The sequence below is a fragment of the Mesocricetus auratus genome, unplaced genomic scaffold (assembly GCF_017639785.1).
Source record: "Mesocricetus auratus isolate SY011 unplaced genomic scaffold, BCM_Maur_2.0 Super-Scaffold_15014, whole genome shotgun sequence".
NCBI classification, from domain to species: Eukaryota; Metazoa; Chordata; class Mammalia; order Rodentia; family Cricetidae; genus Mesocricetus; species Mesocricetus auratus.
Genome location: NW_024429186.1, coordinates 8,134,258 through 8,156,728, shown reverse-complemented (window position 1 = coordinate 8,156,728; position 22,471 = coordinate 8,134,258). Strand labels below are relative to the sequence as shown.

Below are 22,471 nucleotides of genomic sequence, written 5' to 3'. Positions count from 1 at the left end.
GGTACCGACACCTAGAATTCCAAATGTAGACTTCTTCAAAAGAAGTGAAGGTGGTAGGCTGTCCCTGGGGCTGTCCCCTGAGCAGCCTGTGTGACCAGCACTCCAGAGCTACTTTACTGCCTTTGGAGCTCTTGTAGACTCTTTGCAAGAATGGAAACTCCATCACAGGGAGACAGACAGGTTGGAACATGAAGCCCTCCCTGTTACTGACAGCCCTTAAACACCCAGCTGGAGCCTGAGTCTGTTACCCTCACAAGTGGAGTGCTATGTTTCTGTAGAAAGCTTTTCCGAGTCACTTAAATTAAGAGAGTGCAAAACTGGCAGGCCCTGTGTCAGGACAGTGTGTCTGCTTGCATGTGTTCTGGTTCCCCGAGTGGAGAGCCTACTCTCGTGGGCCAGTGCCCTTAGCTCTTCCTAGGCCTGAGGACCCACAGCAAGCCTTCTCTGACCACCAATGCTCAGGGTCTCTGGTAGAGGAAGATAGAGGGAGCTGTTTGTTTTCCTGGGCCTTGGCAGTTCTAGGTCTCTCCATAGTCACAGAACAGAGGCAGCACATCTGTTCTGAGCCAGGCAGCTGGGCTGGCAGACAGTGCCATCATCTGGTCATGATTTGACTCCATCACCCTGCACTGGCTGGTAGACACCTGATGAGACTTTGACCTCAGTCCCTTCTCCTCTGTTCCTGTGGCCACCTGTGGTGCCAGAGGCTCATATGGGAACAAGGGATGAGGGTTATGGCAGTCTAGTGACATGTCTGTAAGGCTGACAGGCGGGGGATATCTGTGAGTGAAGTCAGGGTTCTGAAAGGAAAGCTGGTGGCATCTGCATGATGCCTGGATGCAGGTGTGTGACAGACGAGCAGTGTGGCCTAAGATGGGGCCTTGTGTTGGCACTATGGGCAGCAAAAGGAAGAACTGCTTCTGGTCATGTACACACCTGAGGTTTGCAGTGCTGTGCCCTGCCGGCTGGATGTAACGGCACGCTGTCAGCACTGTGCTTTGTACAGTTCTTATCCCCGGGAGGCTGGTGGGCGTCAGCCACTGGATGCACAGGAGTTGACAGCCCCACCTGGCATTTGGGGGTGACAGCACAGCATGCCCAGAGTTCTAACTGGTTTTTACCCTTGACCCCTTTGGTCTGGAAGCGAGTAATAGACAGCCAGGCAGAGAAGCTGAAAGAACTCGACAAGGAGATCCGTCCCTTCCGGCAGAACTGGGAGGAAGCAGACAGCATGAAGAGCAGTGTGGAGTCCCTGCAGAACCGCGTGACTGAGCTGGAAAGCGTGGACAAGAGTGCTGGACAGGCGGCTCGCAACACAGGTGAGGGCACTGGGAAGGCAGCTGCTCCCACTCGCCCTGGACCACTGCCTAAGGAAGTGGTGTGTTAGGCACAGCACCCGCAGCCTCGCAGCAGCCCCCTGAGGCATGGGTATTGCACACTAAGTCCTCCGGCAGAGACGGGTTTTCACTGAGATGTGTCTCTCCACGTGAGCCCCAGTATGGCGGAGCGCAAAGCCCTCCCTTAGAGAGGCTGGATTATAGGATATCAGGGCCTATTGGTCAGGATGCTGCTGACACTCTGAGGGCCCAGAGACAGGAGCCGGCCAGGCAGGGGAGGTGGGCAGCCTATTGTCCAAGAGTCTCTGACATTGTGAGCAGATGTGTGCCTGTAGTTTTGAGTCTGAATAAGTGCGTGATGATTTACATGGAAGGATTGGGGGTAAGGGTAGATTATTGTGCTACATGGGTTGGATTAAGCAGATGGAGGGCATGTGGTTAGAATAGAATAGGAGACAGCTTAGACTCAGAGCCTAGTGTCCCTGTGGATGCCAGGGCCGTAAGGCAGGGGAGCATGAGCAAGTAGGTAGCCAGGCTCTGACAGCTGTGGCCTGACAGTTGGTACACTGTGGCTACCAGAGGCCCCACACCTGCCTGCCCTCCGCAGTCACAGTGACATCTGAGGGCTGCTGTTCTCGACACTGGTGCATATGTGCTTCTCTGATGTGTGTATGACTTGTTTGCCAAATGTTTTCTTGCCTGTGGCAGGCTTGCTGGAGTCCCAGCTGAGCCGGCATGACCAGATGCTGAGTGTTCATGACATCCGCTTGGCTGACATGGACCTGCGGTTCCAGGTCCTTGAGACCGCCAGCTACAATGGTGTGCTGATCTGGAAGATCCGTGACTACAAGCGCCGGAAGCAGGAGGCCGTCATGGGGAAGACCCTGTCTCTCTACAGCCAGCCTTTCTACACGGGCTATTTTGGCTATAAGATGTGTGCCAGGGTCTACCTGAACGGGGACGGAATGGGAAAAGGGACACACTTGTCGCTGTTTTTTGTCATTATGCGTGGAGAATATGATGCTTTGTTGCCATGGCCATTCAAGCAGAAAGTGACGCTCATGCTGATGGATCAAGGGTCCTCTCGACGTCATCTGGGAGATGCATTCAAGCCTGATCCCAACAGCAGCAGCTTCAAGAAGCCCACTGGAGAGATGAATATCGCTTCTGGCTGCCCAGTCTTTGTTGCCCAAACTGTTCTAGAGAATGGGACGTATATTAAAGATGATACAATTTTTATTAAAGTCATAGTGGATACTTCGGATCTGCCTGACCCCTGACAAGAAACTGGGGAGGTGGATTCAGCAGAAGGTAACTCCTCTGGGGGGTTGAAGCGGTCTGTCTTCACGAAGGTCCTCGCCCTCACAAAGGACCGTGTGGAACAGGGTAAGCAGCCGGAGGAGGAGGAGGAGGATGCGTGGCTAGCAGGGGCCACCCGTGAAAACAGACCCAACGGATTTCCTAATAGACTAGCCACACTCGCTCTGAAGAGCTCTTTATCCTTCAACAAGATAAACATTGCTGTCAGAAGGTTTCATTTCATTTTTAAAGATCTAGTTAATTAAGGTGGAAACATATATGCTAAAAAGAAACATGATTTTTCTTCCTTAACTTGAACACCAAAAAGAAAACACATGTGGAGGTAGCTGGATGTGTCAGCATGTTAATTTAAAAGGTGAACTTATAATAATACAATTCTGATATATTCATCCTAAAATTCAAGAGTGCAATCATGTTTCAAATATAGTATATTGTCTATTTTTAAGGCCTCATCTGGTCTCTGTTTTAATAATTTGTTTGTCAGAAGGCCCTGAGTAGACATAAAGTCTCTAAATTCAGAAGTCATTTTTAATTTAAAGTTCTATAAATAATTGTTACTGCAAACATTTTGTTTTAAAACGTTGATAGACTGATATTTCTTGGAAGAAAATGTGAAATATCAAACACTGGGTATCACTTGTGATAGGAAAGAGGATATTCAAACTGTCGTTATTTCTCGTTAGAAATGTAGCGCTTCGATGCCTGTCGTAGTTAGTGACACTACTTCACAATGACTGTGAGAGGGACAGTGCTCATGGATGCTGTGCATCGTTTCAGACGTAAACTGTTCTCACCCTAAAATAGGGCACTAGTTGAACTTTGGAGTTCTAAACAAAGTCCTGTAGGTTTTTAAAATTCTGCCCCATGTTTAGACAAGCTCTCTCTGTTGCTGACAGCACCAGCCGTGGTCTCCAGTGTCCAGTGTCCGGGGATAGGCAGGTGACCTGTGCTGCAGGAGGCCCCAGCAAGCGTTTCTCATACTGTCTGTCATACTGCTGCATTCAGCTAATGATCTCCGAAAGCAACGTCTGTGCTCAGAGATGGTGGCATACGGTACATGTGCCTTAGATGTGACATGCTGCTTCTTGTCCCTGGGTTTGCGTTCACCGTGATTCTAGAAAGTGATAGTTTAACCAGATCTCTCTCCACCACCAGATCCTTGTCTCTGCCAGGGCCCTCAGACAACTCAGAACCTGCCTGGGGAAGCCAGGCCTCCATTGGCAGCATCCGGAGGCTCTGCTGCTAAATACAGATTCCCACTTAGACCCCCAAGAGCAGCCCAGTCCCACCCCAGGGGAAGGAGGTGTGAGCAGAAGCCACACCCTTCCAGGTCTCCACAAGGACCCTGAAAACCCCTACTCCCCGTAGTGTGAAGGAGAAACCCCCTGTCCTAAGCATTCCCAAGACTGGACCGCTGGTCTGGGAGGCTGGCCAGCAGTGGCCCTGGCCTCCCTGTGGAAGGACGGTCAGTGACACACACACACACACACACACCCCCACCCTGCCCAGCTGGCACTCTGAGCTCACTGTTTACGTCTCTTGATGGTCTAACTGTGACAGAAGCCTGGAGCCCTGCCCCGGTGCCCCTTTTGCTATGCACCACACTTCATGGTGCTCTCACACTGATGGGTGCTACACGCGACGGGTGCTTCTTAGGCAAAACCAATGTGTGCGAACCACATCTGTGCCACTTGCCCAAAAGGCGTGCCCACAATTGGCCAGCTGGGCCCGCGCTTCAGACTGCCTGCCTCTGGGCTCTCCCCATGGTCGCGCGGGGACGGCTGGGTTGGTGCCCGATGGCCCACCTTGTCTCTGGTGCTGCCATCTGTCCTGGGTGTGCCTTTGCCCCAGTGCCTGCTGGAAGTGCCCTCCTCCTGCACACCTGCCCCGTGGTCTCCAGCACTTGCCCTGCCCACCATGGCTGAAACGTTTGGTTCTTACCTGCTGCTCCTTCCTTTCTCCACTCTGCTGGGACTGCTTTGGGGTGAGTCGGTGGGAAGACTGCAGAGCCCACGTCCTTTGAGAGGAGCCCTCTGCTTCCTCCAGGCCTGTCCCCCAGGGTTCTTCCCCAGAGGCCTGGAGCTGGGAGGACCACCTGGCAATCCTTAGTTGACCTCAGCTTTCCCATGGCCAGGTGCCAGCAACAGAGACACCCCTGCAGCACCCCATTTTGAAGAAGTCAGTACAGTGCCAATGGGTAGAGGCCAGCAACGTCATGGGCTGATAAACCTGCCTGTCTTTAGGATTAGAGCCTGGTATGAGGGTGACCCTGAGGCGTCCTCAGGCCTTCCCGCCCTGGGAGTGAGACTTCTATAAGACTCTCCCATGTGATGAGCGCCCTCCTGGCTTCCCCTGGGTGCCTGCAGGATGTGAGTAGCTAACTGTTGTCCCCAGGGATGAGGGTCCAGCATGTCACAGCTTTCTGTTCTGTAGAGTGTCTCTTGCATTTCTTGGTAACAATAGAATAGTGGGCAAGCTCATTCCTTTGTGCCCTGTCTCAATGTGTGAAGGACGTGCCCGGCACGTCTCCTGGGAGGTGTGGAGCTGCCGTGTCCTACCTGGGTGTGCCTCGCTCCGCTCCGTCTCAGCATTCCTCGGTGCCCCTTCGGTGCTCACCACCTGGGCCAGGCTGGGGCTGTGGTCTCAGCACAGGGGAGGCCCTGTTGCCGGTCCTGGCAGCCAGCCCTCACCACCTCACAGGCTGGCCATGCAGTATGTGTATCTGGCTGTGCGAAAGTGTCAATTGCTCATCCTTTAAAGGGTCCATTTGTGTCATGGCCTCCATGAGGAAATTGGACACAACTCCTGCATACCTGAGGCAGTATCCCGTGCCAGCCCAAAACTGCCCCTGGGAAGATGCAAGCCACTAAGTGACAATGTGTCTTGAGGCCTGCCCCATGGTTTTTGTGAGTAGCTGAAAGCCTGTGTCAGTAACAGCCCAGGACAAGACTGGGAGGGAGGGAGGGAGCGCCTTCCACCTTCGTTGGTCAGAGAAAGGAAGGCAGCCCGAAGGGCCCTGGCTGGGCCTGCCTTACTTCTTAGGGACAGACAGACCCAACCGAAGCTGTGTAGCATGCCAGGCTGTGGGTAAGACAGCGGTGGATGAGACTGTGTGTGAGTGTGTGTGAGTGTGTAAGTGAGTGTATGTGTGTGAGTGTGTGAGTGAGTGTGTGAGTGTGAGAGTGAGTATGTGAGTGAGTGAGTGTGTGTGTGTGTGTGTGTGTGTGTGTGTGTGTGTGTGTGATGGGCTCATTGAGGAGAGCAGGGCCCACACCCCAGCCCACCCAGCTACCAGTTTCTCTAGGGCCCATGCTCAGCATTCGGAGAAGCAAAGGGCCGTTGAGAGGTCCTACACCACAGTCCACGCCCATCTCCCCTTCTTGGAGTAGCCTGTGCACAGTGTCCCTAAGCCAGCCCAGCAGTCAGCCAAGGGAGGTGACTGCTTATGGCCACCGCCCTGCCTCTTCTTTCTCTGTCTTCTCCATTTCCTCCCAGGACTGGGACTCCAGGGAGCTGTGATTCACTATGGCTCTGCTCCCTGGGCAGCCTCCAGCAGGGTTTCAGACCTGCCGCCACCAGATTCCCTTTGAATGAGGACCTAGAGTCAGACACAGTCCCTTGCCGGTAGCTAGCCACCTTCCCATGTCTCCTTAGTCTGCCCTAGAGTCCCTCCTGGAGTTGGGACCACATGCCTGCCACCTTGGGCCCGACATTAATGATACCGCTGTAACTGAACAGTATGGTAGCAGTCACCCATGGCAGGCCTGACAACCGATGGACAGCATCCAGCAAAGGGGAGGGTGTCTGGGCATGCCAAGTAATAGGGTCCTGGGCGGGCTACTCCTGCCCCCCAAGAGGAAGCCAGGGGAGTGCCAGTGCCCACAGCGCGGCCCTTGCCTCCTCCTTCCCCCTGCACACTGCCAAGCATTGCGGGGCTGCACTCTGTACTTGGCCAAGATATTTCCCACCTGACAGGCGACAGGGTCGGTCAGCCCCTACCCTGTACGTCCCTCTGCTTGGGACCATCAGTGAATGGAGAGAGCTTGGTGGAGCTGAGGGTACGATTTTTTTCCTTTCCTTTTCTTTTTAAACTTTCAATTCAGCACTTTCCTGACTGGATTGCAGGAGAGCTCGTGTGAGTTCCAGGCATACCATTTTGTGTCTGAGGGTGTGTGACAAATGAGGGTCTGCCCCCAAATCTTCTCAGACTAAGATCATGGTTCTGTCTTCCGTTTGCAAATCCATAGCAGCTCTTCTCCAGGCTAGAATGCGTCCACAGGGTCTGGGTCTGATGAGGCGATACAGTTGGCAAGCGACTCAGCCGTCATTACCCGTCTCACCCCAGCTGGTATTGGTTGCCATGGGCACTGTGGCATCAAGGAGCCAGGTCAGTGTGGACAGTAAGAAGAGGCCAGCAGCCTGTCCCAAAGGCCTGGACATATCCCAGCCTGTCGTCCATTTGGAGGGTTTCCTGGGCACCATTCCTAGGCAGGCGGGCAGTGGCCCACACCAAGGCAGGCGTAGGCTAAGCAGGCCCAAGCAGCCATTTCCCCTGCCACACCATGTGTGGAGTCTTTCTTGTGAGTTCACTGTGGAGAGGAGGTGACAGGTGCAGGCTCACTGTGCCCCTCCCCCCGTAGTCAGCGGCAACTGGCCTACACCGTAGTTAGTCCCCTTAGTCAGTGAGATAACCTTCAAAGGCAACTACATGACCTAATTGGAAAACACAAAAGCCGGCCCTCCTTCCAAGGATTTCCCTCAGAATCTGTAGGCGCTGACTGAGGAAGTGGGGTCAATGTACGCTGTGTGGAGTTGCGTTCTTTTCTCTGATGGCACGCCTCTGGTGTTCAGTTCTATTGCCCAAAAACAAAGACCAAAGAAGGCCAATCTCTGATTTGACTGTATTTTTAATCTGCCTGTTTTGACACTTGCCGTCTGTAGTAACCGCTCGCTGTGAGGCCCCATCTTGACAGTCCAAGTGATTGTGACCAGTGATTAGCATCCTGTGTTCTTCTGCTCTTCTAAGAAACCGAGACAGTGTGAGTTATTGCTCAGCAATAATCCTGTCAGTAGGAGTTAGCAACATGTCTCATTTCTGATAGCATTATGATGTTTCGTATTTTGTTTACTGTATGTTACGTGTAGTTTCATTTGGTATTTATTTGTGTTTTGAGGTCTTGCGATGTTTCTGTTCTGCTGCTAATAATAAAGTTTGTAAGACTGTAGAATGCAAAATTTTGCAATGCTAAAGTGTCTGTTAGAGGAAAATAAAGCTGATTTAAGAGTCCTGCTTTCTTATTGCAGTCTGTCTTTGCTGGGTTTTAGGTTGGGCCTCCTCCAGGTGTTCTCACAAGTGGCTGAATGACATCTGCCTAGGCACACTCTGGCTAGAAGGGACCACCCTTCCTTCCACGCTGCCACCATCCTGAGACACTAGAAGGTTCTGAGCAAGGCCTGCTTGCTCATGCCTGGGCCCATGCTCTTTGTCCTGTGGGAGATTGCTGCCTATAGCCAGTGATCACTCAGCACCAGCTCTGCAGGATGCTGCCACGTAACTAGAACCACAAATGGGAACACTGGAGCCTGGGAAGTCTACAGTGGAATGATTGTAATCGACATACCTCACTTTTAAAACTGCTGGAGAAATCAAAGCCACTTTTACTAGCCTGCTTAAACCCTCCCACAGGGAATTCTCCCATAAGTGCTTCAGGGCCACCTGCAGCAGAGCCCTGCACACACCCCGGTGGCCCACGCCTGAAGATGAGGGGAGATGATACAAACAGGGGAACCTAGGGAATTCCTGGGAGCTGGCAGGCCTTGTGGCCGGAGGGCAAGGATGGCAGGGGCTGACCCCTGGAGTAGGGATGTCTTGAGCAAGCTAATGCTCCCACATCTGTGAAGGTTTCTGTCAGGGCTCATGATAGCATCTGTCCCCGAGTTCCCACATAGGATGAATCCTCTGGTGACTTCAGATATCTGGACCCTACACCTGCAGCCCTACCCCACACACACACTATGTAGGGTCTTTTGTTTGTTTGTCTTTCGAGACAGGGTTTCTCTGTGGCTTCGGAGACTATAGACCAGGCTGGTCTCAGCTCACAGAGATCCGCCTGCCTCTGCCGGCCACCAGCACTGTGGGTGGTCAGATCACAGGACCTGCTCTGTAGCTGCTCCTCAGTGGGATACCACCAACCAAACTGCTCCTAGCCATGCAGCCTTTGTCCCTGCTGGGACCCCGCCCAAGGGGAACAAAGGGTGTCCAGGGTGTCTAACCTGGAGTGGCCCCCAGCTGTGGCTTCCCCTGACCCAGAGACCTGTGGCCTTCCAGTCTCAAAGCAAAGGGGCAGAAGGCGACAGCTGGCCTTGTGTGGGGGAAGAAAGGACAAAGGCTGCTGGCTCCTTATCCTGAGAGAGGCCAGTGACTTAATGGCGCTCTCCGAACAGGACTCTTGGAGCCGCCGTCTGCCTACCCATTGATTACCCACTACCCACCGCGTGCTGGCTGTCCCAAACCCAACAGGAAGGGGAAACTGGCTTCCAAGTCTTAAGTTGAAGAATGAGCCAGAGGCTTAGAGGGTCGGCAGCTCCCAGCATTTGAACCTCAAGAGTAACTAGCCCCAACCCATCCAATTCCCGTGCTCCGCCTCCCCAAAGCTGCGTCAAGCCCCAGCAACAACGTCCCTGCCCCCCTCTGGCTCTTTGTCCACATCCTAGCCTCCCATACCCCTGCCTCAGTGCCTCAATAGGCACTCAATTTCTTTTTTTTTTTCTTTTTTTTTCTTTTTTTGGTTTTTCGAGACAGGGTTTCTCTGTGGCTTTGGAGGCTGTCCTGGAACTCACTTGGTAGTCCAGGCTGGCCTCGAACTCACAGAGATCCGCCTGCCTCTGCCTCCCGAGTGCTGGGATTAAAGGCGTGCGCCACCAACGCCCGGCTGGCGCTCAATTTCTACAGACACCCTTGTCCATCTGTCCCTTGCTTACCCCTCAGTGCAGCACCAGCAACGCTGTCACTCAAGGTTCCCACAGCCCTGGGGTAGGTAGGCCGGGAGCTACAATGGCCATGCACGAAACCAACCAGATGCAGCATCCATTGAAGAGCTGCAATGAACCAGTGGGAAGCCTCGTGGTGGACGTTGTCAGCGACCCAGTGAGAGAGATGACTTCCGGGCATGTGTAGGTTGACTGTGCACAGCTAATCTGATACAGGATGTCAGTCGGGCCGAAAGAGCAACTGCCAAGCCCCTGGCTCTGCGCTTCCCTGGAGCAGCCATGCTGTGAGCGCTCCAAGTTACTCTTTAGGGCTCTGAGTCTCTCCCACTTCCTGTGAAGGTCCTGGCCAACTCACAAGTGTGTGTCTACACGTGCCTGACGGCCAGGGGTTGTGTTTGCAATCTAGGGATTTCTGTGGGCGCACAGCATGCTGCTCCCAGCCACGCCCGCCCTGGCTGCAGCTGTGACCCACCCTTCCCGTTGCTGTGTTTAGTGCTGCCTCTTACCGGAAGCCTCTTGGCCCGGGCACCTCCACCTCCCTTCCCAAGTGTGTCCCATGGGTCAAACTGGTGCAGGGTGAGAGCCAGAGCCCAGGCTGTCACAGCGCTTCCTCCCCAGTGAGAAACAGAACAACAGGCAACAAGAATGTGATGCCCAAGCACTTCCTTTGTGCATGGCCTCGCAGGGGGCTGCGGTGACGTGTTGTTTATGATCTAACAAAGCTTGCCTGGAGATCAGGATGCAAAGCTAGCCACAGCCACAGAGGCCAGGCAGTGGTGGCACACACCTTCAATCCCAGCAGCCACGCTAGTTAGTCATAGAAGCTGGGCAGTGGCGGTGTCCGCTTCTAATCCCAGCACTGGAGAGGTATGTAAGACAGGAGCTCAGGGTCTCCCTGGGGCATTCAGTCTCTGCAGTCCCGAGCACAGGATCGCCCCAGCCTGAGCTAGTGGCTGGCTGTTTTGTTTATCTGATCTTCAGCTTGAACCCCAATACCTGTCTCTGGGTTTTTATTATTTGTGCTACAGGAGGCCAAGCGCAAGCCCCTCTCAATAGTTACCCTGCTAAGCCAGCCAAGAGTGCTGATGCCCCCTTTGAAGGCAACTTTACCAAATAACAGAGCTGGGTCCCTGGCCGGTTTGGGCCTAACCTGGGTGTGAAAACGAGTGCCCCCTAGTGGATGAAGCAGAAGTGGAGGGTGAGGCCGGAGCTCGCAGATGAGGGGATGAGTCCCCCGCTCTGTCCACCACCACCCTCCTCCAATCTGCCTCCCGTCACCCGCACATCCATCCACCATTCACAGGCGTGCCTTCGCCCCGGCGTCCGTCCATCCATTATCACCACCCAAAGTGGTTCCTCCAACACCCCTGCTGTGGCAAAACACCCAACAAAGGGCAACCTCAGGAAAGAAACGGGTATCTGGGCCCACGGAGGGCACGGCTGGACAGACTTGGTGGCATGCGGCAGCTGGCCGTGCTGGCCGTGCTGGCCGTGCTGCGGTGTGCTTCAGGAAGCAGACATGAGCTCGGCCTCTCAGCCTGGTCCCGCCTCTGTTTAGTCTGAAACCCCCTCCCCTGCCCATATCTGACGCAGGTCTTGCGGGCTTCAACTCTGGATACCTTCCCAGACACACCCAGAGGCGTTTCCATGGAGATGAGTTAGGCTGACAAGGAAGGTCAACCGGCACACCCTGTCCCCTCGCATTCCCTCCCTGACACTTGCTGCACTCATCCGTTTTGCTCCACGGGGACCAGTGACTGGGCAGGGCTGGATCGCAGGGGGCAGCTCCCAAGTTACATGAGTGCCTCTGGCCCGGGAGAAACTTCCCAGCAGCCTGCTGTTGCCCCGTCGCCCGTTCTCCGTCCTCCTGTCAGTGTCCCTGTCAGTGTCCCCGAAGGTGGACACTACCCGGTCCACACCTCTCCCTCCGTTACCTCAAGCAGCCTTCTTCCGTCAGGCTGTGCCCACCAACGTCTTCACCCTCAGCAACAGCCACCTCTCTGTCGTCTGTGAGCCAGCTGCCCCCCACCGCACACCCTCCACAGCCCAGTCTCCTACCCGCCGTCCCCACACAACCTAGTCATGTCCCTCTGCTCGCCACACGGCCACCACCCACCCGCTACTCAGCCACCCCTGCCATCCACCTGGCCACTCTCCAGTCACGACTGTCACCCGTTGCTCCCAGGTGTTTAATGCCCAGCACCGGGAGCCGCTGTCCACCCTGAACTCACATAAGAGCCCTCACACCCCACCACCGTTTGGTGACTGACTGTCCTTTTATTTTTTTTCTTTCCCCCGTGGATCATTCCCCGTCCATGGTCCACATGAGCATCTTCTGCCCACTCGTCATCATGGTCCGTCCCTCAGGCACATCCCACCCTGCCCTGCCGGCCTGTTCTGCAGAACCACCACACACCCGCGCTCTGACCCGCTTCCCCCAGTCTCCATCCAGCACACCCCTGCAGACCGTGTATCAGGGGTTCGGGCCTGGAGAAGACGGGCAGACACCGCGGACGCCACGGTTGTTGGCCACCTCCGGGCCAGGTCACCATGTCACGGGGAGAGTCAGGTCAACACCCTCTTACCGGGCTCCCAGGGCCTCGGGTCCCAAAGGGCGGACGCTAAGGTCGCTGAGAAGATTCCTCCAAGGGGCCTCGGGACACAGCTGGGCGGGGCCGGAGGTAAATGTGTAACGTCTGGGCGCCCCCTGCCCCTCCGCCCCGCCCGGTCACCCAGGGCGGCGGAGCAAAGTCCGCCATCTGCGACGGGAGAGCCTCGGCGGCGGCGGCGGCGGGATGTGCGCTCCGGGCCGGGTCCTGCTGTGGCTGCAGCTCTGCGGTAGGCGGGGGTCTGCGGCCCGAGGCTGCTCGCCCAGGCCCGAGGGTCGCGATCTCAGGAGACGGTGGGGGAGGGAGGTGGCGTCCGCAGCCTGCCTGCCTCGACGTCCCCGTCCTGTGGCGTGGGCTGCTGAGCCCCTCGATGCCCAGGAGGAACCGCACGGTCCCTGCGGAGCTTCTCTGTGCGCTTGGGAGGGGGCCGCCGGCTCCTGGCTCCGGGAAGCCTCTCTGCGCCCGGGGCGCTCCCTGTAGACCCCGGGAAGTCGCACGGGAGAACAGGGCGACGTCCCGAGAGGGGGCACGCTTGCGCGGGCTCTGCAGATCGGCTAGGAGTGCACTGGAGATCGCCGCGCAGGGCTTCTCCTGGGCCTGGCCTGCGCTGAGAGACCAGCGCCCGGGCCAGGGCCATCTCGGGGACCGGATCTGCACCAGGGCGCTTCCCCGAGGGAGACAGACAGACACACAGCCTTCCTTTCTCTAGCCCTGACTCGGGCCGCCTACAAACTTTGGGTCCCCGACACCTACTTCGATACGGCCTCCAACTGGATCCAGAACCGGACCCCGTGCGCGGGCGATGCGGTCCAGTTCCCGGCGGACAAGGTGCCTTGGCGGGGGCGGGGGGCACTGGGTGGGGGACCTGCCAGCCCCGCAGCTGACGCCTCCTCTTGCTGCAGATGGTGTCGGTCCTGGTGCGAGACAGTTACGCCATCTCGGACATGGTAAGGCTCGGGGCTGTGGCCACAGGGTCGCCGAATGCCCCTTCCCAGGCCTCTGTGCGTCGTCGCCACGGGAGCCGCTGGGTCAGAGAGCACATGGGGTCTCTCCCCTCCCCCAGTCTGCTGTGTAAGGAGGGCTCTGGGAAGCCGCCTGCCCTTCCCTGTCCTGGAGGCCACGCTAGCAACCTGCAAAACGCAGAGACCCAGACAGCAGGGAGGGCCAGAAGCAAAAGGCTTAGTCCGCACATGCTAAGGCTTCAGTGCGCCAGGGGCTGATGGCCTTGGCGATTCGAAATCAATCCCCGTGGTTGGAGCTAAGACTAAGTGAGGGTTTTGTTTCTGTTCCCTTGGTGGTGGTGATGGTGGTGGTGTGTTTTTGGTGTTTTTTTTTTTAAGTTTCCCCCCCTTGTGTGTGGGTGTTCTGTCTGCATAATGTCTGTGTACAACATGTGTGCAGTGAGTGCACAGGCCAGAAGAGGGCGGGATTCACGTGAAGCTTGAGTTAACAGATGTTTGTGAACCACCATGTGGGTGCTGGGATTCAAACCCCAGTCCTCGGTAGGAACGGTCAATGTTCTTAACCGCTGAGCCGTCAACAACACCAAACCAAAAGGGCAGTATTTCATGGCAATTCAAATGGAAAATCTCAATCTCAGTGCCCATGTTTTGCTTGTTTGTTTGGGTTTTGTTTTTGTTATGTTTTTTATTTTTAGTTGTTCAAGACAGGGTTTCTCTGTGTAGCCCTGGTTGTCCTGGAATTTGTTTTGTAGACCAGGCTGGCATCAAACTCAGCAGTTCACCTGTTTCCAAGCACTGGCCAGCAAGAAATAATGTTTTCCTTGAATCAGGGTCTCAAGTAACCCAAGCTGGCCTTGAATTCTATGTTGATGAGACTGACTTGGGGCTCCTGATCTTCCCGTCTCCCCTCCAAGAGGCTGGGATTACAGCTCTGAGTGCCAGCCAAGGCTCAGTGTCCAAGTTTAACCGCGCCCATCCTTCGCTGAGTGTGCACTTGGGGCTCACGGGTGTGGCAGGCCCAGAGGACCGTCCCTGTCTGGGCTGTGGCAAGGTTGCCCCGACCTCTCTGGCCTCAGGGACAGTGGACAGTGGACGCCTCCCAGGCACTACCTTTCTTCCTCCTCCTCAGCATCCTGGGGGACCCAGGGTGTGAATTGCCTAAGGAAGTCTATTGACGGACAAGGGCTTGGGTCACTTTGAGGAGGCAGAATGTCACCCCTGTTTTCTGGAGCCCCCTACAGCTCCCAGTTATACCCTGTACCCTCATCTTGGACCTCACCAAACCCTCATGCATTCTTCCCTGGGATTTTCTCTCTCCTCCTACCCACTTCCATCTCTGTCTCCGTCTTTGTTGCTGGGGAAATGCCCAGCTCTCCTGCTTTACGGCTCAGCACAGGGTCCTCTGTGTGGCTCTGGTTGTTGCAGAGAACTGGTGTGTGCGTCCAACAGAGCACTAGCCAGTGCACGGGCTGCGACTCCCCATGTTTGTTTCATTCCTCTCAAAGAGTTTAAGATGCTCTCAAGCGCTGGCACAATCGTTTAAGCCCAGCACTCGGGAGGCAGAGGCAGGCAGATCTCTGTGAGTTCGAGGCCAGCCTGGTCTACAAAGCGAGTTTCAGGACAACCAGAGCCACATGGAGAAACCCTGCCTCAAAAAGCAAAACTAAACAAACAAAAAAATTATATTCTAGAATTGTTGGTTCTTCTCATATGGAAAATGGCAGCCATACCTCCTGTTTACAGCCCTGCGTATCCCTTTTCCTTCCTTATTCGCCATGCTCTCAATACTCCTACGGAATTAGGAGCCCTTGTCACGTTGTTAATGACAAAGCACTTTACATTTCTCTACTGGGCGCCGTGCCGGCTCTCCGTTAGGAGAACATTACGCTTTAGAATACTGTAAAAGTTCTATTGCTAAAGCTGGCAGCCTCTTCAACAACTGGGTAGGTTGTGGAGCTTTTCGGTGTCATTTTCTAATGGGTTGAGATGCAAGTTCCACCTTTCCGTTCTTCAAAAAAAGACTAACAAGCTCCTGGCAACACGTGCGTGCAGCACCAGTAGCGGCCAGAAGAGGGCGCCAGGTAACTGCCGGTTGTGGGCCGCCATGTGGGCCTGGAAACTGAGCCTGCCGCTTGTCGGTGTCCTTAACCACCGAGCCATCTCTCGAGCCCACCATTGTCTGTTTATACCCCGTGTGATCTGTTCTTCCTTGTTTTGATGCTAGAATATTCTGCGTTTGAGTTGAAACATACTGTACGTGTGTGCATGTGCATTGGATTCTGCCTGCTGGCATGTGAGCAGAAGTTCCCCGACTTCGGGTCTTGACGCTCCCCGCGTCATTTCATGGTTCTGCCTCCGCCTCCCCGAGCCCTCGTATATGAGTTTGGTTCTTAGTCATCCACCATTCTCCTGGATTTGGCCTGCCGCTGAGCGCCCTCAGCGGGATCAGTCCTGATGCTTCCCCTTCTCACTGGGCTGGCTTTCCACGCTCTCTTCACGCTTTCCCTTCGGTTCTCTTCATTTTCTGTGATGCTAGGGACAGGGCCCTGGCTTCACAATGAGCGGTGCCCCGGCCCCTTTAAGAAAACGCATTCCTTCCCCACGAGTGTACGCTCCTGCTACCACACTTACAGCTCGTCTGTCCCCAGACGTGGGTGGGCTCCTTTGCATTCAGTGAGCAGCTGGCCTGTGCCTGCTTCTCCCTCTCTGCTGTGGGCTTCTGGGCAGTCTGGAGCTCTGAGAAGGCTTCCAGTGGGGCCAGGAGCCTGGGCCGTGGGTGCTGCCTGATAACCTGTGAGGAGCGGCTCGCCCTGTCCCCTCAAACCCTGGGAGAAGGATGGAGGGCTGAGGGTCCTGGGGCTCGGGGGACGGGGAGATGGTATGTTCCCTTCCCCACAGCGTATTCCTAGCATAGAACGGGATCTGAGTGGTGAGGGGCTCCCAGGGGCGAATAAACATTTTGAAGTTTGGCTTCCAGGACCTTTCTCCAGAGTGCTGGGTGCTGGCAAATGTCACCTCCTGCCCCCTGGGTTCCAGGGTCTCAGCTGTGCCCAGCCCTCTTAGCATCAGACTCTGCCACCTATGTGACCCTCGGCACCAGCCCAGAGTTGGGGTCCTTCAGACGGGGCACATGCTGTGTCTGGTGCACAACACCCGTCCCTTTTCTCCCTGGTGACACCCAGCTCTCCCTGTTAGCCTCAGCCAAGTTAAGGTTCGGGGCCCTGACTCCTTCCCCTGGATCCCCGCCAACGTCGCAGCTTGGGTTCTCCTGGTGGCCGGGAGGGGTTAGTTGGGCGCAGTGGGTGCCTGGGCCATGCGCCACCTCAGCCCGCGCCTTCCCGCAGCTCCTGCCGCTGGACGGGGAGCTCGTCCTGGCCTCGGGAGCCTCATTCAGCGCCGCAGGAGTCGGCTCGGACCCGGCTTGTAACTCGGGTGAGAAAGGAGGAGGGGGCGTGGCTCGGGAGCGGAGCTCGGGGCGTGGCTAGCGTGGGCGTGCCTTCTGGAGGGCGGGGCTCAGTGCGCGGCGTGGGTTGGTGCGTGTCGTCTCCGTAGGCGCCCCGTTGCTCTTCCGAAATCCCGACCGCTTCTCCTGGCTTGACCCACACCTGTGGAGCTCCGCGGCCCAGGAGAGCGGCTTCTTCTCCGTGGACGCCGAGCGCGTGCCATGCAGCTACGACGACGTCCTCTTCCCGCGCGACGCGTCTTTCCGCGTGGCGCTCGGCCCGGACCCCAACCCGGTGCTCGTCCGCAGCGTCTCGGCCGTGGGCCAGGTGAGCGGGCGCGGGAGGGCTCGGGGCCATGCCCTGTGCGCGTCCCCGTGGCCCCCGCGCACTCAGACTCTCTCCTCGCCTGCCTGCCGGTCGGTGACGCCGCCACCCGCAGACGTTCACGCGCGACGAGGACCTGACCGCCTTCCTGGCGTCCCGCGAGGGCCGCCTGCGCTTCCACGGGCCGGGCGCGCTGCGAGTGGGCGCCCAGGCTTGCACCGACGCGTCGGGCTGCGTCTGCGGCTACCCCGAGGTGAGCGAGCCTGGGCGGGGCACAGCCGCGGTGGGGCGCGCGGCTGCCGCTGCGCTTTCCTGCCCTCACCCCCCCCCCCCCCGCCTCCACCCAGACACTGCCGTGGATCTGCGCATCTCTGCTGCAGCCCCTGGGCGGCCGCTGTCCCCAGGCCACCTGCCGCGACCCCTTACTGCCGCAAGGACACTGCTGCGGCCTCTGCGGTGAGCGCCCCGGCCGCCCTCTAACGCGCTCCCCGCGGGCTCCCCTCTCCTGCTGGGGTCCTCGACGTTCGTCTGTCTGCCCTCTCCTCGCAGGAGCCATCGTGTCGTTGGCCCACGACCCCACATTTAACCTGGAGCGGTACCGAGCGCGGCTGCTGGACCTCTTTCTGAAGCAGGTAACGAGGCCCCACGGAGGCCCCCCCGGCTCTCCCGCCCCCGCCCCCAGCCCGAAGGCAGACCCCGAATCAACCCTCTCCCCCACCCCCAGCCCCAATACCAGGGGCTGCAGGTGGCTGTGTCCAAGGTGCTGCGCGACGCCCGCACCGAGATCCAGGTGGTGCTGGTGGAGACCCGGCCCGAGGCAGGCGCAGCGGGACGACTGGGCCACGCGCTCCTGCAGGACGCGGTGGCACAAGGTACCCTCGATCCTTCCCGCCCCTCCGCCTCCGCCGCCCGGGCTGCCCCGGAGCCGCCGCTGACACCCCCCCGTTGCAGGCGACGCGCTCGGCATCCTGTCCGCCACCCTGCGGCACTCGGGCGGGCCGGCGCATGGAGGCTCCGCGCTGGATCGGGAAGGGTCCGGCGCCTGGATGGCGGGCGGTGTGGCCGTCCTGGTGCTGCTGGCACTGCTGGGGACCATGCTGCTGCTGCTGCACCGCAGCGGGAGGCTCAGGTACGCCGCCCCTCCCGAGGGCGGGCTCCCTAAGGCTGGCGGGGCTGTCCCCGGGGTTCACCTGCGCCCGCCCGCATCCCGCAGGTGGAGAAGGCGTGATGAGGCTGAGCCCGCCGCATCTGCTGGGCTGCCGCTGGGTTTCCGCAACCCGCTTTTCGACGTGATGGTCTTCAAGCAGCAGGTGAGATAGCGGGAGGAGCTTTGGGAGCCTGCCCAGGGGCTGGTACCTGGCACCCTGAAACCCCTGACCCTGTAACCCGCAGCCGCAGCCCTCGGTGGAGCAGCTGGGCTCTGCCCAGAAGGCGGACACTGACACCAGCTTCAGCTACTTCGTTAACCCACTCTTTGCGGGGGAGGCAGAGGCAGAGGCCTGACCGTCCCCTGGGAGAGTGAGTACCGGGCCTCCAACCTGCAGACTGTTCACCCCCTCTGAGACCACGACTTCTCTCCGGACAGCAAGGACAGGCCTACCTCGTCCAATAAAGGTTGTTTGTTTTTCTAACCTGCTAGCACGGGTGGTCACACTTCCGACCTCAGACCCTCAAGTGCTCTCACCAGCAAAGTCATGGCGTTTCCTTTGGAGGTGGCCTTAAGCTTCCGGGGCTCAAGTGTCTCTCAGACTTAGCCTCCAGGGTTAGCTGGGCTTTAGGTGTGGCCCCTGAGCCCAGCAGCTTCAATTAATGGCCATTGGTGCTGGGACGGAGCTGTGGGTCTGGCCAGGTTTGGTCTCTTGTCAGAGGGAAGCAATTGGTGACCTTTAAATCAGCTCGCCGCCAGGTTCCGGGTCACGGTGGCATCAGTACCCGTCCTGATTTGTCTGTCGGGTTCTGGGCGTTTGTAGTCACACAGTGTGCAGGAAGCTTGTCCATCGCTTGACTGTGGGTTGCCCACTGTCGCTTACAGAGTGGTAGGAAAGAGCAGTTCCAGTGCTAGGCATGGTGGAGCACTAACACTGGAGGCAGGAGGATAGAGGGTTCGAGGACAGCCTGGGCAAAACTGCAAACCTCTGTCTCAGTAAACAGAGGAAACAGGCAAAGAGATGGGGTGGAGGGGCTGCGGAGAGGGCTCAGTGGGCTAAACATCTGCCTTGCAAGTGGGGAACTGAGGCCGATCCCCAGGACGTCTGACTTCCTTGAACAAGAACACATATGTGAAAGCAGGGAAAGCACTCAACACTAAGAATCAGTCTTTAGGCCGGGCGCTGGTGGCGCAGCCTTTGATCCCAGCCCTTGGGAGGCAGAGGCAGGCGGATCTCCATGAGTTCAAGGCCAGCCTGGTCTACAGAGTGAGTTCCAGGTCAGCTAGGGTTTATATAGAAAGACCCTGTCTCAAAACACAAAACAAAGAATCCAGTTTCATCAAATTTGGCTTGATTATGTAAATGGAGCAAAACCACACCTGCACACACGCGCGCACACGCGCACACACACACGCACACACGTTCGAGTTCTACCCTGGAGGTAGTGGGAGGCAAATCTCCCCAGCTCTTGGGACACTGGGGAAGCAGGATTTAGGGAACATTATTTTACCCACTCACTGAAGCAAAGACCCCATGAACAGGATTTGTGTGTTGTTTCTATTTATTATTATTACTTTGTTTTTGCTCTTGTTTTTCGAGACAGGGTTTCTCTGCGGCTTTGGAGGCTGTCCTGGAACTAGCTCTTGTAGACCAGGCTGGTCTTGAATTCACAGAGATCTGCCTGCCTCTGCCTCCCGAGTGCTGGGATTAAAGGTGTGCAACACCACCACCTGGCTAACATCCAAATAAAAATCTCAACATCACAACAGTGTTTTATACAAAGAGAACAAAGGTTTCGTCGATGTTTTGTCTAGGTTCAGGTAGTTACTACCTGTGGGGTTGAGCTTCCTCAGCTGTGTGGATCCAGCAGCTCTGAACTCTGAATTTCACATGCACACGTGGAAGCCACAGGTGGACCTTGGGTTCCTCTCCAATTTTTTTTGAGACAGGGTCTCTCACTGAATCTACAGCTACACCAGCTTCCCAGCTTTGCCTCCCCAGTGCTGGGCATGCATTACCACCTCTGTGGCTTTTTTTAAATAAAGATTTTGTTTTTATTGTGTGTGTGTGTGTGTGTGTTTGGGTGACCATGGAAGTCAGAGGATGTAGGTTGCATTCCTTGGGACTGGGTTCTAGGCGGTTGGGAGCAACCATGTGGGTCCTGGGAACCAAACACAGGTCCTCTGCAAGAACAAGTGTTCTGCCTGCTGAGCCGGCTCTTGCTGCCTCTCTGCTCTGTAGCCTCTGATGTGGGTTCTCAGGAGAAGACCAACCTCAGGTCTGTCCCGCTTCAGTGACAAACCCAGTCAGAGTTCTGAATTGTGTTGTTTAGAGATTCAGCCCTGGCTGGCCTCGAACTTGCTATATAGAGGAGGCTAACCTCAAACACAGGGCTCATCCTGCCTCTGCCTCTCATGGAATTATAGGTGTGTCCTACCATGTCTAGCCTGACGTATTTATTTTAGTTTAATGATTTTTTTCTTAACCAAATGATTTATTTTTTAGTTTATGTGGATGTGTGAATGCTTGCACGGCTATGCGTGCTATATGAGCAGCGTGTGTGTGTGCTGGCGCCTGTGGCGGCCAGGAGGGGGCGTCTGAGCTTCTAGAGTTACAGTACATCCGGCATGGGGCTTGGGAACTGAACTCCCTTCCTCTGCAAGATCAGCAAGTGTTCTTGACCCTAAGCCATTGCTCCAACTCCTACTTCATTCACCTTGAAAGTTATCAGAAATCTGACTACTATTGTGAAGGTTCCAGAGCCTGATAGAACAGCCACGGTTAGAACTTTTGAATTCAGTCACTGATAAGGGAATTTTTAATGAGTGGGCCCAAGGTGTCACATGAGGACAGTTTTCATCAGTAACATCTATGTGACTTAAAGACCTCTTGATGTTGGGGCTGGGGACTTAGCTCAGTGATAGAGCGTTTGGAAAGCAAGGGCAAGGCCCTGGGTTCGGCCCTCGGCTCTGGAAAGAAAAAAAAAAGACCTCTTGAAGTCTTGGTGGCATTTCCAGTGTGATCCAACAGCCCACATCCGCCAGCGGCCAGCCGCTGCAGACGGACAAAACATAAGGTGGGATGTCTCCTAGGTCCAAATGTAAAATCAGAGTCTAAAAGACTTCATTACGGAGACCCTCTGAAAATGACCTGAACTCGGATCTCACAGGCCTGTTCAAAAGCTTTAGGCAAAGGGAAGGCTTTAAAAGCCGCGTTTAAAAATAAAGCTGGGGACTGGAGAGATGGCTTAGCTCAGCAGTGAAGTCCTCACTGACTGCTCTTCCAGAGCACCTGGGTTCAATTCCCAGCCCCCACATGGCTGCTCACAAGCGTCTGTAACTCAGTTCTAGGGGACTGGACACCCTCACAGACAGGCATGCAGACAAAGCACCAATGCACATAAAATAAGTAAATTAAAAAACTAAAGCTGGAAGGTGCTTCACGAAGATGGGACCGGTCTGGAGTTGAAGTTTTCAGGGGACAAATGTCCTAGTGGGTCGTGGCAGCCTTCGTAGGAGGCTGTGCTCTGAAGTCCCACGATGTTCTTAGCAGGTGCACTGCACACGCACGAGCCCTCCCCCTTCCTAACTCGTATTCTTACTCATTTTTATTGTGGTTCTGGCTCCCAAGCATCTTGCCTTTTACAACTGTTATATGGCCATCGCTGTAAGGCAAATGCCACCCTTCACCAATTGCAGCTCTGAAGTAGACACTTGTGGAATATTATTTTAACTAGGCAAAGATGTGTTACCTTTGTTTATGCTACAGAATATTTAACTGTGTAAAGGTGTGCTACCTTTGTTTATGCTGCATCTGCGTAACTATGTACAGATGTGTTGCATCTATGTCACCTGCCTGCCTGGGGCACCTGAGTCTTCTAATAAAGAGCTGGTACACGCCCGGGGCCCCAGCTGCTCGGGAGGCTGAGTCAGGAGGATCGCTTGAGTCTAGGTGTTCTGGGCTGTCTGAGCCGGTCGGGTGTCCACACTAAGTTCAGCTTCAGCATGGTGACCTCCTGGGAATGGGGGACCACCAGGTTGCTTAAGGAGGAGTGAACCGGCCCAGGTCGAAAATGGAGTGGGTCAAAACTGAAGAAGAAAGAGACCTGGGCGTCACCGGTAAGCCAAGACCATGTGGAGACACGGGTTAGTAGAAACAGGTTAATAATTAGAGGGACTCAGCCAATAAGAAGCCTGAGCCACCGGCTAAACAGTTCATAATCACTACAAACTTCTGTGTGTTTACTTGGGACTAAATGGCTGTGGGACCAGGTGGGACAGAAACCTCTGACCCCAGCTAGGCAGGAAAAGGATAGGTGGAGCTGGTACAGAAAAAGAG

At 55.9% G+C, this 22,471-nt stretch overlaps 2 protein-coding genes across 8 annotated transcripts in view; both read left to right on the top strand.

The window, feature by feature from the left end:
- The window catches only part of Traf3 (TNF receptor associated factor 3), a 107,518-nt gene extending 99,574 nt beyond the window's left edge, over positions 1-7,944 (top strand). For all 7 annotated transcript variants that reach the window (XM_040742446.1, XM_040742447.1, XM_040742441.1 and 4 more), the window contains 2 exons: positions 1,145-1,319; positions 2,046-7,944. In XM_040742446.1, coding sequence (XP_040598380.1) covers positions 1,145-1,319; positions 2,046-2,617 — 747 coding nt within the window. In that variant the 3' untranslated portion in view covers positions 2,618-7,944. The remainder of the gene's footprint in view (positions 1-1,144; positions 1,320-2,045) is intronic.
- Positions 7,945-12,363: 4,419 nt separating this feature from the next.
- Amn (amnion associated transmembrane protein) lies at positions 12,364-18,616 on the top strand. Its single transcript, XM_040742438.1, has 12 exons — positions 12,364-12,485; positions 12,966-13,084; positions 13,159-13,203; positions 16,563-16,650; positions 16,771-16,988; positions 17,101-17,238; positions 17,333-17,441; positions 17,535-17,617; positions 17,710-17,857; positions 17,937-18,114; positions 18,199-18,295; positions 18,378-18,616. The coding sequence occupies exons 1-12, from the start codon at positions 12,443-12,445 to the stop codon at positions 18,486-18,488; spliced, it is 1,377 nt and encodes a 458-aa protein (XP_040598372.1). The 5' UTR covers positions 12,364-12,442; the 3' UTR covers positions 18,489-18,616.
- The last annotated feature ends 3,855 nt before the right edge of the window (positions 18,617-22,471 follow it).